The sequence below is a fragment of the Sinohyriopsis cumingii genome, chromosome 18 (assembly GCF_028554795.1).
Source record: "Sinohyriopsis cumingii isolate HCF-2022 chromosome 18, ASM2855479v2, whole genome shotgun sequence".
Classification (NCBI taxonomy): domain Eukaryota; kingdom Metazoa; phylum Mollusca; class Bivalvia; order Unionida; family Unionidae; genus Sinohyriopsis; species Sinohyriopsis cumingii.
This window is the reverse complement of record NC_142978.1, coordinates 85,459,877-85,478,329: the sequence shown is the minus strand read 5'-3', so window position 1 is coordinate 85,478,329 and position 18,453 is coordinate 85,459,877. Positions and strand designations below refer to the sequence as shown.

At 36.9% G+C, this 18,453-nt stretch overlaps 1 protein-coding gene across 1 annotated transcript in view; it reads right to left on the bottom strand.

Moving 5' to 3' along the window:
- Nucleotides 1-3,751: 3,751 nt before the first annotated feature.
- The window catches only part of LOC149777208 (uncharacterized), a 46,039-nt gene continuing 31,337 nt past the window's right edge, over nucleotides 3,752-18,453 (bottom strand). The window contains exons 7-9 of the mRNA XM_089942822.1: nucleotides 14,610-14,733; nucleotides 12,670-12,764; nucleotides 3,752-3,940 (exon numbers count right to left, since the gene is read on the bottom strand). Coding sequence (XP_089798948.1) covers nucleotides 3,875-3,940; nucleotides 12,670-12,764; nucleotides 14,610-14,733 — 285 coding nt within the window. The 3' untranslated portion in view covers nucleotides 3,752-3,874. The remainder of the gene's footprint in view (nucleotides 3,941-12,669; nucleotides 12,765-14,609; nucleotides 14,734-18,453) is intronic.

Below are 18,453 nucleotides of genomic sequence, written 5' to 3'. Positions count from 1 at the left end.
AGCGGATCGCGGAGAACACCACTCCGGTACAAACAAGTATGATATCGATAACATCAACGAAACCCGAATTCAGTGTGAACTTCCCATCACCGGTTCCAGTAAAGGAAATAGCGCTGGCAAAATTGCGAGTATATCACAGTTGGCCTAATATCCGAGCGGACGCATTTAACGGACAACAACCTAATAACTCGCTGGTTTTTGCACGGACAAATAAACCCGATGGGACCCCAAACTGGGAGGAGGTTACAATACCAACTGGGTCATACCAAATAGAGCAAATCAATAAAGAATTTCAACGCAGGATAAAATCGATCACAGGAAAGGAATCAAAAATCGCTATTACGGTTCATGAACCGACGTTATCGTCGACGATTGAAATAAGCACACCGGGGTATATGGTTGATATTTATAACAGTTCAATAAGAACCATACTAGGATGGCCTGAGAATCCACCCGCGGACACCCCCCCATCAACTATCCTCAGACACGATAACGGAGATGGTGGTAGGCATATTGCTCCATACAACGTAAATATCGCATCGGTGATAGCGATTAATCTAGTGTGTGATGTTATCGAAGGGAGTTATCAGGTGGATACCAAGCAATCAAATCAGGCTCAACAGGGATATATCCTTTATTCGTTTTCACCAACAGCCCCTCCGGGATTTTTAATCGTTGAGAGTCCAATTAATCCGGTCTATATGCGATGCCATGATCGGTTTTTAACGAGAATTAATTTCAGACTTACCGATCAGTCAAATAACCTAATTGATCTGCAAGAGGAGGAGTTAGTGATCACTCTGTTTGTAAGATCATAGCAGCAGAGGGGGCGATGACATCGACGCGGTCGTCGATGTGCTTACCGGACGCTGACGACGCTGGGGATCGACGCGCAGAAGGTGTTAATTAAACCAAATGACGACGCGACGATCCCCCAACGACGTCGTCGTTTTTTTTTTACCAGGCGCTGACGACACTAGATCGTTGAGTGCAGAAAGTAATAATTAAGCAAAATAACGATTGGACAAAATGTCCGATTCGCCCCTCTGCTGCTGCACGTGTTAAAATGCTTCATATGAATTTACGGGAATGGAGTGACACTATTTCCTTATACCGTACATATTCTCCGGACGTGTTATCATGGGAATGTATTTGTAGAAACCAATTTGGGAGTAAAATATAATTATTCAATAATACTTTACCATGATACGGGTACACTTTCACCATCCCGCTCTGCAGTTACATTCCTATAAGAACGCGCATATCCTCACCATATAAACTTGACCAATGATGGGAATTGAAGCCCATCACTCGATGCAGTTGGGAATCACTCATCTGACTTCGCCTCAGTAAGCAGACGTCCTTTTAGTACTTTTGTTTCTAAAGTACTTATTGCCAAAGAAATATTTTGCTTAAGAGATTGGCAAGTATTATTAAATAAACATTCTACTAAAACATTATTATTAAAAGAAACCCATTTTACTAAAGAAACTGGTTTCTTTCAATGGCACAGATTGAGTATACTCGTATCCATGTATATATTGCTGATTAATTTTCACGAGTCCCCCCAATTATCTTTGGTATACATATGGTTCATATGTTGGATATATTAGTTATCGGTGTTTTCGATTCGCCTGTTCATAAATGTGTAAATGGTCGCACTGTTAAACAAGATTTTATGTGCGTGACTTGGATTTTTAACGTAGCTTTAACAATTTTTCAGTCATATCACTACGATGTCTGCAGTGTGGCAGCTTATAATGATGTGCTAGACATCAAGCCGCAGACATGTAGCATGATGTCCCACCCAGTCACATTATCCTGACATCAGGTCGACCAGTCCTAACACTAACCTCTTAATGCTGAGTGCCAAACGAGGCAGCTGTTAGTACTATTTTTACAAACCTTTGGTATAACTCGGCCGGGGATGGAACCCACGACCTCCTGCATCGGAGGAGGACGCTCTAACCACTAGGCCACCAGAGCAGTTAAAATATGTTGTAATTGAAAATTACCAACTTGCTAAGTTGTATCTCCTGACGATGGTGTATACCACATTCAGGTACTTTGTTGAAATACGAAAGTCTCAGCAAGAAAAAACGACATGATTTATCCATTTTTTGTATGCTTCTCGTTGTGTTTTATGGAAGAAACTATTGAAAATCTTCAAGAATGTATACGACAACTAGGCGGTGAACTGCATGAAATATTTCGTCGTTTTTCTTGAATGTCAAGATTGAAAAAAATAGGTTATGTTCACAACGATTTCATTAACGATTTAATTAAGTCATTACTGCACGAATTGGGAAGAACTAGTATATTGTTGTTGTTGTTGGGTTTAACGCCATTTTTCAGCACACGATAGGCTATACATGGCGGCCAGTATTAATGGTGGAGGAAGAACCCGGGAAAACACTGGAGAAAACCACCGACCCACTGGAAGCTACTGGCAAGCTTTCTCACATACCCATATTGGCAGAATCCTAGACTCGAACCGCCGCAGACAGGTGAGATGGCAGTGATCCGTAACGAAGAGCGATTTAGACCACTCGGCTAGTATATTAAGAAGTCTATCCGAGTCTTAAGGTGTAATCTTGCTTATGGCAAAATACTGTATATTCACATATTGCTATTCGGATATGAAAGGATTTTCCCCATGTTATTCTATTACTTTTCGTATGTTACAACTGTATTTATCCGTAGATGAAAACGAATTGTATAGATGTCCATATTCCGGACACGCTCCAGCGAAACTCTATTATGCGCTACCGTGCTGAACGTGATTAGCGTACGTGCAGTTTTGCGCTACATCTTAAATAGACTTTATATGCAGACGACAGCGCAGTACACTTCAACATAGTAGTGACCATGTGAATATTGTTGAACCTTATTGAATTTCCAAAAGCAAATTACAGCCTAATCCATCAATTCACTCAAATTCAGAAATAATTACAGTTACATTTTAATGTGTTATTTTCTAACTAGCTAATACATTGACTATTGGGATGATCGATCAGCCGACAAACTGACTGATCAACTACGAGTAACCAGGTAACTAACTAATAGCTAAGTAAGTACGTAATAAACTTGCTAGTCGGCGCTTACTGAGTTATGTAAGCAAATTAAGAAACGAACATAAACTAACTTTCTGACTGACAAACTAACAACTAACTAAACGGCCTATTAATTGACTATTTAGCTATAAAGGAAGTAAAATAACCGACCGACTTGGAGTTAAGCTAACTAACTAACCTACTAAACAGGCAAATAAACTGACAAATTCAAACTTAGACCTGTAAGCATACATGTTCACTTACTATTTAACCGACTAAGTGATAAATAGTTGCGCATTTAAAAACATTAACAAAGCATCTACTAGGCATTAAACTAAGAAACAATTAACTGACTGACTGGTTATACTAAGAAACAATTAACTGACTGACTGGTTATACTATTTGCCAATATATAGACAGTTCGAATCCCAGCGTCATGGGACTCGATAATTCTGTTACTTTTTCTATGTGTTCTCGTTCAGCAAAGACAATCAACAAAAATGAGTGTTTTTCTGTATGTATGTAGGTGCTTGCGCGTGTACGTATTATTTAGGAGCGGAAGAACGGATAGATTAAAGGGTGGGTGAATGAATAAATGCACTTTCGAGTACTAATATTCTTTCTGCAATGCCCCGATTTATGTACTCAGAATGGGATTGGGGCGTTTTAAATCCTTTTCAAAGAAACAAATACATTCATTGATGGCAGCAATTTTATTTTGATGATGGCTATCACAGGAAAATTCATCCGTACGTGTATTCTCATCCTCGGACGAGACCGAAGTTGGATGCTGACAGCGAGATTCCTCAATGTACTATACATTAATCGATGAATAAAAATTGTAGCTGCTGCTCTATTTTTTCAGGTAGGCAGTGACTGAAGGTAATCTGAAGGAATAAAGATTTAGAAAACATGAGAATAAAAAGGTGGCAAAGTCGACACAAGTAGCGTATTACGAAAGCAGAGTGTCATCAACGATTTCATGACTAAACTGCACGATGTTTTGGTCAGTCTTTTGATAGTCATTGTAAACATTAATTATCATTAATTAAAATAAATACGGGGTCAAGTGATCTTAATAACGAAATTTTGACGACTGGTTTCGAATTGCTTTGGAAAAATTGCTTTATCACGACATGTTGAATTAACTTTTATCGGCACTTCGAAGCGCTTAATGTGCTAACGTACCGTTAAAGCATATACAAATAATCACGTACACAGTGTTCTGGGTATGCGTCGAAGAGGTCGAATGGTACCCCTAGAACAAGTCGAAAACATTGTCGTTGAGTGGAATCGTTAAAAAGTTAGATTCGTTACGCGTACGCTATATAAGCTTTGGACTACACGAAACGTAACACTTGAATCAGTTCGATTTAAATCCCACTTTATACATTTATAGTTGAGAATCTGATCAAACAATAAAAAAAATGTTGTCGAAAATAGTCCAACTGGTTCCAAGAACAGGCAATAGTTGAAAAAAGCAGCTTTTCTCTTACATTCACTTATGGACCACAATATACCCTTCTTACAACATACTGTTTTGACCACTGTTTGAGCTTTTGCATCCTATAACCTGCTAGGACCAGTAGATAAATAGCGATGAATTTGGTGAAGCGGAATCGAAGATATAGGAAGGCTCTTATAGGTTTATTAATTTAAAGCATGTAGGGAGGAAACCGATGATACAGATACATAGAAGGGGAGCTGCCGTAGCTCGGTTCGAGGAGCATCTAACTCTGAATCCACGTGTCGTGGGTCGACTGCTCCTCCTCAAAGGCACTTAGACCCAATTTCCTAGGGTAACATAACCAAATACGTCTTGACAGTGCGGCTCTCCCCCTTTTTACTAAAAAAATTGTACTCCTTGGACTACTTGATTTAAGTTCTTTGTACATGTTTTTATACATAGGTCTGCTCAAACATTAGAACAAGTTTAGACGAGATTCGTGTTGTCGTTTCTAAGAAATACGGAGGCTAAATATAAAGTGATTCGATCACACCTATTGTATATACGTGGTATTTCTGCATACGAACGATCAGATGCCCTGCTTAAAGTATTTTGAGTTTGACCTCTTCTTTTTCCCTTTGTTGTTTTGGAGTCTACTTCTAGCGCTAGAATAAGTGTCGATGAAATCCTTGAAGCTGAATCATCATAAAGCAAGCTCCGAAATGGGACGTTGATCCGTACTGTACAGATATAACGTATTGAATGAGTACATGCCTATCATTGTTATACCGATTTTTTTAAGAAATTCTTTCCAGGACATTGGTTAACAAAAGTCTGTTTTGATCCCTGTAATACTTTTCGACCAACTTCATCGAGCGGAATCCCTCCAAGTAGGCTCTTTATAACTGGTACACACAGATTTGATTCTACCTGCATTTTCGAAAAAGTGAACCCCTGTTTAAGGTCATTTAATTTGTACCCATCAGCTCAAACTTTCTGAAAACGGTTTGAGGAAATTCAACAAGCCGGTTCAAAGAAATCTAAAGTTCAACATAGTAGCTCTAAAAGCATGTAGAAGGATTATATATCGCGTCCATATATAAGGTTATATCATTCCTTGTTGCCCTCAATTTATTCTAATTTGGTTAATTGTTTAGGATGTTGTAGCCACGGATCTGTTTGAACACTTAAAGGAAGTAGTGACTTATTTAATCGAATCTAAGAAATAAGAGGATTCTGATGAACTGGCTTCGTACAGAATACATAGAGATGAGTGATGACAGAACACTTTGGACTAGGAAATTTCCAGTTTAAAGGTTTTGGCTTAAACCCATTTTAGACATCTTTTAGGTATTTTGAACATCTTTTAGGTATTTTGGACATCTTTTAGGTATTTTAGACATCCTTTAGGTATTTTGGACATCTTTTAGGTATTTTGGACATCTTTTAGTCGGTGATATGCTGAAACAATATTAAATGTTTGGACGAAATTCGTACAGGGGTTTGAAGATGTATCGGGCTAAATATGGAATAAAATTATGTAAATCCTACCGACAGCTCATAGTATCTCCATGTATGAACTAGCAGATTGCCTGCTGAAACGTATTTGCTACTAATTCCGCTTTTGCGGCATATTACAGCTTTGGATCTAGTAAACTAGAGGTCAGACTAAATGTGTACAACATAATCAGCTATTTGGAAACCAGAAAATGGGATTACGATTTTGCCAAATCTTAGGGGAAAAAAGCCCACTGCTGGAATAGATAATTTCTTTAACGAAATAAGTAGTTTAAACTTCGCAAAAGGAAATTATACAATCATCAGAATTAAGAATATCAAAAGAGACATGGATTTATAAGAGATTAAACGTGCGACTACATCATGTATGCAAACATAACCTCTACAGGACGATTTCAGTAACAATCAAATCGTGATTGCTGTCATTGTGCCTCTCTCTCTCTCTCTCTCTCGCATTGTTATTATGTTGTCATTTTAAATATGTTGTAATGGTTCTATGATGTAGGGAAAGGGCTAATTTAAGCTATTAGAACTTGTGCCCGATCCAGTTTTATCCGTTTGTAACAACAAAATATTTATAAACAACTGCTATTAATATCAGGAGCTGGAGGAAACGAAAATCAAAAAATCAAAATCACATTCACGCACACAAGTATAGTGCTCTGATTTAGATACAGCTTATAGTCGGAAGAATGCATATGGTATTTCTGCGGTACAACTTCGGCATGGTTTGGCCGTTTCACCAGCAATGGTTTTAGTGTCTTCGTGGATAAATCACTCAAAGACAGTAACGATGCACACATTGCAAAAATTACATTGAAAAGCTGGTACACGTAAATGTTGCCGGTCCACTAAATTATTATACTAGGGATGTTCCTCGTAAAAATAATACTTTTTCAATTTAGATAACTCAGAATTTACGGAAACTGTACATCTTCGCTGGCCAAGGTTCCGATAACCCTACACGTTGGAATATCGAGCAGCTATGTATGTGCTTCAGATCCGTGAATGCAGCAGCAAGCCACCGCATCCAATCAAAAATAAGTTGTTCAAATTAGACCACTGTTCCTACATGATCGAGACAAGCGGAGCATGTAACTTGAATAGACTGATAAATAAGCTATTTTCCAGTGCCGGTCCGTGTTTGCACAAATACCCTTTACTCAAATACAGCTGTTATGGACTCGTTCTTGTACATAGTCTTACTTTCGATGTTAAACTTATTAAGTATCCGTTTTAGGTCAATTGCCACCACCGTTTTCGGCTGATGTACAATGTCCGCGCTGTTGGTTAGTTGTCATTTCATACTAAGGGAGGCAACACATGAAATCTAATAGATGTCGCTAGGACAAATCACTAATATATCTGTTCGATCCGCCAAGGTGTATATAGGGTTATCGGAACCTCGGCAAGTTAAGATGAAAAATCTATGGATTTCAGTATCCACCAACATATTTTGCCGATTTCTAATGAAAGCAATACAATCCTTACTGTCGTTTTCGAGTGAAATCAAAATAAGCGATCCTTTTATATTTATCAGATATTTAATTAAAATAAATGCATCATGATGTACATACCATTTGCATTATTTGTTACGTAATTAAAACAAATGATAGTTGCATATATACCATTCGCATTTATTCATTAAGTAATTAAAATAAACCATCATTGGGTATATACCATTAATCCATTGTGTCTGATAACAGGCTGCCATAATGATATTTAATTGGGTTGACTCCATAAAAACTTAAGAAAAAAATAATTAGGTTTATGTTGTAGAAACTAATTTTATCTGAAGGTAGATTATGTATTACGGTTTTGCGAGGAAAAAGAAATTCCTCTTATGTTTTCACAAAAGATAAAATTAAATCTGGTCGCAGCATCATTGATTTTTTTGTTTTAAATAGACAATGGCTAGGATATCTATTGTCATCGAAGCAGCTATAGCAAATGCCGGCACTTTTACAGATGCTATTTATTTAATTAATGCCTTGGGTCACGTTGGTATTAATGATGAACTAATAATAACAGCAAATGTACGGATGCACGTTATCAATAAAAACAAAAAATGTACAAAAGAGTAAAAACATGCATGAAAAAAATGTTTCATAAAATAAAAAAATTACAAAACGGGAAAAAATACTCAACTTGAATCGATTGATGATTTTGATTTATGTGCAGATTCGTGAAGTCTAGATACATAAACTGGGTGAATTTTTTAATAGCCGAGCAAAATAGGTTTCGAGGAAACTGTTCTGGCAGTTGTTAGATGGTGTATGGTGACCATCTATGGTAAATATAGTCCTCCAAAATAGCAAGGAATAAATTCCTCAGTGTGTATAATATCGGATTCTGATCTATATAGATAACATTACACCTTAGCAAATGTCAGAAGTTTGCAAACCCAATAGTCTTCACATGTCATAGTGACGGGTATATTTCTGAGAACTAACTTTGATGTTCACGTCAAAACAGATACTTATTACGCCATGGTAAACACGTCAACAGTTTGGCAGGAGTAACGCCAAATGGAGATGCGTATAACTCGGCGGTAAACAGTTTGGATGATACCAACCGCTGTTGCTGAACTAATGCTTTTTAAATACAAATTTAATTACAAAAATTGGACGACTTCTGAAAATCAGTGATTGTCGGAGTATCTTGGAACTAATCGGACAGAACAAGGAAATATGAACGAAAAATCAGATTATAACTGGTGTTTCTAATGTGTAAATAACGGTTTAGGAAGCAATGCAGGATATTCGATTTAGTATTATTCTTGCTTAAGGTCATTAGGCCATAGAGGGAACTTGATGAAACCATGATTAGGAAAATATTTGGATGACACGCAATCGCCTCCAAATCCCTAGGTCCAAGGTTCGAGATATATATGGCTAGTCCTTCTTTTACGATTGTGTTAAGACAGAAAAATAGTGTACGTACCTGTTAACATTACTTTGACAAATTTTCGAACTCTATTAAAAATATGGAGTCTAAAATGTATTATTTCACGTACAGAAAAGGATGGACACATCAAGGAAAGCATTTTAATAAAGCCGTAATAAAATCGTTATTATCATCGAAGACAACTACAGGATTTATGCTCAAGGGTATACATTAAGACAACAACCCGATGAAGCCCAGAAATTATTTCTGGGTCTAAACATATACAAATCGAAACGAGTTTGTACCAACGAGTTACTCTAGCCTCTAAACGGATATTCTATGTATTATGACGTAAATCTGGATTGATCACAGATTCCATGGATAAAGATTCAAATTCTGTCATACTGAGGAAAGGTTCCATTTTCAAATCAGCAGGAGACACTACTGCTACTTGTACAATGTTTATTTTCTTGCAGATGCTCACATCAATATTCAGACTAAGTAGATCCATTGCATTATGTTCACGCTAATATTAAGACTTCGTATATACAATGCAGTATGCTAACGTTAATATTCAGACTACGTAGATTCACTAGTAGCATCGTGTTCATGACAATATTCAAACAAAACTGATATATTTCATTATTGTTACGACTCTATGGACACAAACTAATTAACAGAAAGAAGCAAAACCATCACGTTTTGTAAAACCTAACAAAAACTGTAATTATCAAAGTCATAAATGAAAATATGAGAGGAACGTACAGTAGTATGATGCGAATCCAGAATAACTCTGATCAAGTTCTAAGGAAGCACTAAATGAAAAGTTCTGTTTAAATTTCAAAACCGGAAATGTACCGGTCCGCCAAGAATCGTGATGTCAAAATGGCGTCGTCCATAACTCCTTTAATAGTTTACAACCGTTCCAGAATAATACTACAGTCCAGGTAACGAACATATTCTGTTTCTAGTGAAGAGCCTAAACAGATGTCTTTCCTCTCGAATAATTCTAAGAACATAAAATACTTCTGCACACTTATAAAAGGAACACTAAAAATGAGAATGACTTCAAAATCGGAATGAATCTGATTACTCTGTTAATTCCTTATATACACCTTCCATTGCGACTAAATTTCATAAGATACCCCGCTTGAGGGATCTTACTACTCGTTTCGCCTTGAATTTACCTATTCGTGTAACTCAACCCAGCTAATTGGAAGTTACTAAATTCTTTTTGATAAATCGAAAGCCCATCAGCCACTGACAAATTAATCCAAAGGCGCCATCAGATCTTATTATCACGATTATTATTAACAAATGTCAACATATATGCAAACGTCCATTTTATAGATAAAATCTATTATTCATTCTTAAAAGACTCTCACCTAGACAAAATCTAACTAAAGATAGTCTGTACAATTTATAACCATGAATAAAAATTACAAAAACTAAATAAAATCACGTTTCCTTTTTATAACCTACTGATACGGCTCGTCACAATCCCCTGATTCGGATCGACGAAGCAGTATTGAGTTAATCAAGGGTGGAGAGTAAATTACTTACTAAAATGCAAGGAAAATTGGTTCAAATAAAGAAGGCTTAACAGGATCTAAGATTGGCCTAACTGGTCAAAATAATTCAGGGCTTCTATTATACCAAATCAGCTACTTCAATTTGTCAGACTTTAGTCTAGGGTCCAAGCAGACTCCAAACTAGTAAAGGCCAGAGAAATAGTCTGTATCAATCTACGTTTAGTATGGAATCTTATTGTTTATATGTGGTAATACTATATATCGACCAATAGGATATATATATATATATATATATATATATATATATATATATATATATATATATATATATATATATATATATATATATATATATTTTTGTGTTGCGTTTACATCCTAATTGGAACCGCTCGAACGATTTAGCAAAAGCATTTCCTAGATTGCAAAATATGCAAAAGTGGTTGAAATCAAAAGTATTTTAAGCAGGAGATCTCAGAGTACAAGGTGTTAAAATCATCGAACACATCTATGGTGGATATAAATAGGCATTTGACAAGAATACTCCTTCCCCACCCTACCCCCACCCCCTCAGTCCACTCGAAGAAGTTTTCATCATGCTTCTGCCTAAACAAATAACATGACATAAAATCACAAACACGAGTACAAATTAAATTAGTTTATAAAATGACAGTATGCTCCATTTGGGCGGACGTAGGAAGTAATGCTTTTTGTAAGTATTATATAGCCTGCGGTTACTTAATTGGCACGATGAATTTCGTCCAAATGTTTGCCTTAATTTCAGGATATCCTTAAGAACCAACTTTCAAAGATGACTGCAAACACTTTAAGGAGGGGTACTGTTAAGGAGGGGTTTCTTTAGCACACATTGCCTAAAGAATCAGTCGAGCCTGAAACGGCTTGTTTAGCTTACACACAAATACACTCCGACGTTTCCGATTCAGGTTGGCGAAGGTGGTCTCAGCTATTTGTAGGGATCAAGTCGACACTAAGCAACGATTGCCAAAGCAAGGTTCCATACGCTATTGATCTTATTTTTGTTGGTAAAGATAGGAATTAAGCGTCTGATTATTAATTCCATATGGAATCGAGATTAATAAAGAAATACTCAACACTTACATCGCCTTCTGTCGTTCCGATCGAGCGTTTCATACTTTCCGTATCGACTGTTGTTACAGAAAAAACTATTCCAATTATCGTTTTTATTACCTTCACTTATTAATATCTACTTAATACGTTTCTTTTGTTTAAAGTTGATGAAATGATTGTAATTGGCATATGTGCGACAAGAAGAGGCATTTTAACAACAACGAAAAAGCTGGCAATTCTCTTTCAATACGGCAGATGTAAGCATGGTTGTCCTAATATATATACCCGACAAACATGGATCCGGATTTTAATTGTAGATGGCCCTCTTATCGATCTTCCGTTTTGTAGAAATACATCCCTCCTTTGACGTTATTTGAGCTATATTGTATGGCAGATCAAAGAAATAGCACATAAGGATGGTCATTAATGTGAAATTTAACAGTGTCATGATTTACGCGGACTTGCGAACTAAGGATTGGAGTTTTGAGATCTTTTAAACAAGATGGCCTAGGCCTACATGTCTAGCTGCACCACTGAAGCACTGCTGCACAATGCGTGACCTTGACCCAAAGCTTTATATTGATACTTTCAAAGTATGAAAACCAACAAAGAATTGAAGGATATATAACGAATTTTAAAAAAAAGCTTAAATCAAAATTGTTATGACTATAACGTCTACCCTGTGGTCCAAAAAACGAGCGACCGTATCGCAGAATCAATTGTCTGAGCTTCGTAATAATTTGTACTAAGTACAACGAGGATCTATCAATGAGTTTAAGAAATATATGCTAAGAAAAATTACAGAAGCCGTAACTTTTGACGAAGCTGCTAATGCGCCGTCAGAAAAATGGCTTCCATCTCTCGCTTCTCACTAATGTGGACTTAACATAAAGATCTCAGATGAACACACATTTCAGGTTTCATTTGTATATCAATCAAAATGTACTAATATTTTGCAAGAGCAGTTCAAAAGTATATATAAATAAATGTTTGACGCCACTCACGTAACGCTCATACCTTGTGTGGAACGTCTTACATATACCATATCAACAATGTCGTTCGAGTTTATTGAACGTTAGACCAGGTAAAAAATGCTATCTCTGTTATGTATTACGTGTAAAGTGATGCAATGTTTGAAAAGACTTACATTTGTCAAGCCTCCACTGAAATAGGTCCCAGACTTGTCTGAGCTGGGTCTACCCACAAGTAAACCACTCTCTCTCGGTGCCAGTGGGCCAGATGCTGAAATGGGAGACTATTTATAGGTAAGAGATTATTTCACGTCCACATTATATTTAATAACAACGTGGGAATTGTGTGATCAAAACGTTACGCGTGTGTTTGTGACTAATCATACAGAGTCTAACGCATCGTTTCAGATTTAATTGGATTTATTATTATTATTATTATTATTATTATTATTATTATTATTATTATTATTATCATTATTATTTGTAGTAGTAGTAGTATTGCTAAAACTACTACTACGTAAATCACTCAAAGGAAGTTAGACCTAGTCTTCGGGTGAGACTATATATGAAGGAAACTTAAGGAAACAAAGACTCCGAATATTTTGTTTTCCTTATGCTTTAGATTTTCAAGTTTAGAAACAATACCTTAAACAAAGTTTCTATGCTTCTATGGTGATTCAAATTTTCTCATGAAACAAATCGAAACATTATTTTTTGTTATTTTAAGATTATTTTTTTCTCAGTATAAATTAAGACTAATAATAATTAAAAAGGCAGAAACGCAGACGCATTATTCGGCCTGTACCAGTCTACTCTCCCTCATGAGCATCTGTATGATTAAAAAGACAAATTATCCAAATGCTTTTTGAAAATAAGCCGTTTTGGAGAAATATATCCTAAAGTCGAAAAAAGCCGTAGGCAATATTGATTTGTGTTAGACTTTTTGGGAGAACATCTTTCAAACATTAAACATTTTATGTGTGCTTTAATGGCTCTTTTAACGGTATAATACCGAGGAAACAAGAGCTAAGAAAATTTCCCCAGGGACAAACCGAGGAAACTGATTCGGCATGGCTTAGGTTGGTATCAAACAAGTGACGCTTGGCCTGCGTGATGAACACTCTGCCAATTGATCAGCTACCGATGCTCAGTCTAAAATGGTTAATATGTATTACAAGTACAAAACAATACCTTTTCAATGCAGCATCGATAGAGAACGTGTTGATTCTATACTACTATTACTAATGATTTTTTAATTAGATTTTATATAAATTATGAATGCATTTGTTGCTTCTATCATGAAGTAAGCTTTTCTCTGCAGGTCAACTGGCATGCGTGCATACATTATACGCATTAAATGTTTTGGACAGATTATTATTGATATGGTTTACTTTCGAGGACTAAAAATATTTAGGATATTTGATTATTAATATTCTAATTGGTTCTAAATTTGCAATATTCAGGAGACGCGAATGCCCACCACAGTGGCTAAAATGACAAAATACACAAAACTTGACCGACCAAGATATGTCTGATGGACTTGCATGTCCCTACTTCCGTCGTGGTGCATACCAAATAATAGGAATCCTGTTGCGTGGTTTTAAAAGAAAAGCAACAAAAATCAACAAACATTTATCATCCATTTACAGAGGACACTACTGCAGAGGGAATTTTGTCCCAATTTCAGTCATAATCGAATAATATTTGTCAGTTATGAGAAACGATTGTTTTCTCATTTTGAATATGACAAAAATCACAGGAGTTGACCTTCTGAATCCTATTTTTTTAGAGAAATTTGGTTTACTTGACAATCGTTTAGTGAAACTTCTAATAATCCATCTACATCACTGAACACTTTTTACATTGGCATTAGTTAATTACGTCGTATTTCCTACATCGTCTTTCCTACATATACTAGAAGAAATCACAGAACCAGATTTCCTCTTATTCTTCTGGATAGAGTTGCAACACGTGGGAATGAACAATTCAGGTTGAAACATGTAATAAAGCAAAAGATCTGATAAAAGATGTAAAATCGAATGCAATATTGAATTCTTATGAACATTTATGGAACCGAAACTCTTGTTCTTCCTTTTAGGGAATCTCCGCGACTTACCATCTGTGTGGTCATGTGCAGCGTCTTTAAGTGTATAGTCTCGATCGGTACGTTCGAACGTCATCACCAAAAAGATACGAGAGAAGCTGCCATCGTAGACAAACCATACTCTATTCCACCCGACCTGTTAAGGCAAAAGGAAAATAAATTGTTCCATGTTAGTTACGTTTCTCTGATAATACAAGCCCTATCACATGCTCTTAAGGATTTAAACTACGGCTACCACCCGATTCAGCACTCCTTAAAAAAAACCCAACATTTCTCCTTTCCGGCTGATATACTATATAGCCTTGAACTATTGTATCTAAGGGAATTAACTCTTAATACACACAATTATAATTGCTTCCCTTACCACGAGGGTGCTGCCCATATATTGGCTATTTATCAGCTTAAGAACGAGCGACGGAGGTGCTTGCATCGACGAAGAGAATTAGGAGGGTGACGATGAAATGTAATCCGGTAAGTTTTCCTAGAGAAATTTATTTACAGGAAATTTACAATTGCATTACCCAATCACATTTACGTATGGAGAAGAAGAGAATACGGGAAGGCTACATCTACATTGGTAGCCCAATGGAAGATTGAATGATACCACTACTTGTATGGTAGGTATAACCATTTTCTTAAAGAAAGATGCAGAATAATAGGGTTGCGGCTAATCAACACAGGCATCACGCTTCTTGCGTAATGCTACTAACTAGGACGAAATACAATTTTCTAAACAGAATATATCCGGGGTGAATCCAGCGAAATAAATTAATAAAATTAATAACGACTATGAACAAAATTGTGGTGACGTTGCGTACTTAGGTGGTCGTGTGAGATTATGCCAATGAACCCGGCCAATTTAATTGATTTATCTGAAAAAATAGATCAATTGTAGCAATTGGAGAAATTATGTGAATGTCAGCCTTTTATACTGTTAAAAGAATTGAGCAGTTGCATTCAAAAGACAGGGTATCTGAGATTGTGCTTACCTTCTGAACCAATATTTTTAAGAGACGTACCTGCTCTGGAGAGATTTTTAAGTACACTGAGCTAATAACCCACCGAAGCCAGGATGCAAGTGAATGAGTAGCGATGTCACGTTGTACCTCTTTCTTCAGAGGAAACAGTCTCTGACAGCCAAGGCGAATACTTTCCGTACGTTTAAGGTAGAACTGGTGAGATGAATATCATCATTTTGATATTTCATTTCGTTGCAAACAGATATATATATATATATATATATATATATATATATATATATATATATATATATATATATATATATATATATATATATATATATATATATATATATATATATATATATATAATCAAGAGGCCTCAAAGTGCATACATCTCCTGAAAGTTAGATGGGTGGACGGATCAATTTATAAAGGATCTGGGTCTTCTTGACAATGAATCAGCCGAGACCAATAGACCTGCCCAAAATAAGCTTGAACAAAGCCATTATTTTTATTTATGCGAAGCAGCGAAGAAAATCCCATCCCAGAGCACACTATCTGTTGACATCGTCTCCCGACCCCACCCCAACGTTTAAGGAGATGGGCCACCACCGCAGACTTGTCCATCAAAACGATGACAACCTTTAGATATATTGATTTTCCAGAAAAAAAACCGCGTTAAATATAGATTTGATTTCTAGAATGTAGATGTGGAGAGGCAACTTTTCTTTTCCCATTCATTATTGACCCTTTTGAAACTAGTCAACACATTACTCCTAAGTCAAACGAGCTGGCCTCCATACAGATTGTAATTTCGTTGCTTGATTTGTAAAGGAAGTCCTACCGTGAATCATTGCTTGTTGCGCCACTGGCTAAGAAACACTTCGTTCGAGTCTACGATTTCTTGATGTAGTCGACAGGAAAGAGAAGGGGGCATTGGGATAGTAGAGCCATTTGCAAAGTGCGCATGTAAAGATGGCCGAGGAGAATCAAATCTATTGCTGCGTTGATTCTGACACAGGAGTTGAAAAAAATAAACTCTGGCCAAACAAACTCGGAAATCTACTCTTTTAGCGCAATAATCCGAACCGCCCTCGATTGACCGAGGGTAAACAAAGTTTGTTTGTAACAAAGTCCATCCCCAGGTAAAAAATGGAGAGAGAGAGAGAGAGAGAGAGAGAGAGAGAGAGAGAGAGAGAGAGGAGAGAGAGAGAGAAGAGAGGTCTGACTAATCCCAATTGATCAGAAGCTCTTACTCGGACGTAATCAAGACCGTTTCTGTCCTTGACCAAAGAAACTGGTTATGTGCTTTTGAAGACTGACATCGCGATAAGCCACCGTCGCCCCGGAGTGGTCGACGGAAGAGTGAGACAACACAGCTAATAATCTTGCTGAAAGCTCATGGGCGGATATTGTTACCGAACAGAAGAGATCGTAATTTCTAATGGATCACTGACATCCAAACCGAAAGAACTTGCGCGAGGATGTGCAAATGGGGACGTAAAAATATGCGTCGGTCAGTCTAAACTAACCACCTGATCGTCCTTTTTTACCCAACGTATGACTGATCTTGTCTGCATTTTGATCGTCTGCGCGGTTATATACCTTTTAAATCTGCGTTGGTCTTTGATCAGAGATTACTGAAAGCGGAGGGTACTAGAAACAGCTCCCAGTATCATCTCTAACCTTTGTCCATCGCACATTTGTTGAGCAGCGACCATATATCTCTTCTGTAAATACACTGCCTTCTCAACATCAGATAGAAAGACCTGTCATGAAAAGGAGAGCGGAAAGGAAAGGGGGTGGGGTGGATAAATGAAATCTGAAGCTCATCCGAAATAACTTGAATCTCCCATTTGTTCTCGTGAAACAGGTCGATCCATTAAGTGCTAAAATGGAGTTTATTGCTCACAGGATGTTTGCGGTCGGTCAGGATAGCCAGAAAGTCGGATGTTAGAAGGCTCTTTGATAGCACTTACTCTCTCATTATACGTTAGGTATACGACCACAAATCCAGTCTACCGGTTAACATTTTAGTTGGGAGATCTAAACATTGTCTACCAACATAGGTAGTATAAAGATCTCTCCTTAGATGTAGTGTTTGTACCAAATTCCGTCTTTATCTCAGTTACTTGTGGGACCTAGTATGCATCATCCAGACCGCGGAGGGGAGGGGTCCGTATTAGGATCTAGTAAGTGTTATCAAAGAGACTATTTTACTCCAAAAATGTGTTTGTACCTCAGATACATTACCGGTCCATAATAACAAAGGATAATAGGTAAGAGACTGAGGGAGTCAAATCCCCGTATCCAGGAAAGGCCATCACCGGTCATCTTAGGTATGTGGGCACCTTCAAATCTTTGATATACCCGGCTGGAGTACCGACTCCATATCTCGCGACTCGGCTTTAGGGAGAAAGGAAAAAGCTTTGTCTGAAAATTAAGAAGAACTCGTTTTGCCGCGTCAACGAAACGATGCCAAACGACCCAGAAATATAGTCTATTGTGCTGCTGCTGCTGGTTCCACCAGGTCTAAATGAACGTTTTGGGAGGAAATATCTCTGAGGTTGAAACTATGATAGTTGAATTTGACTTCTAGTCCACATCTATATGGTTCCGTTATACACGTATTGTGAAAGCGGATAGTCTTAAGGTGAAATTATGTGCTTTTTCAACAAGCACAATAAAGTGAATTTAGGCAAGCATCGTTGCTACTTATATATACTTCGATTGAAATTTCTTTATGTATGGTATTAGGGAAAGAATTCTCTGCATAGCAGATAGATGACTGAAATAACTGCTCCAATGCGCTCGATAAATTAACATGAAATAGCCCAAAGTACAAAAACATAAGCAGTTATTAACGTAAGCAAAATTAAATTTGCCAGAAAAGA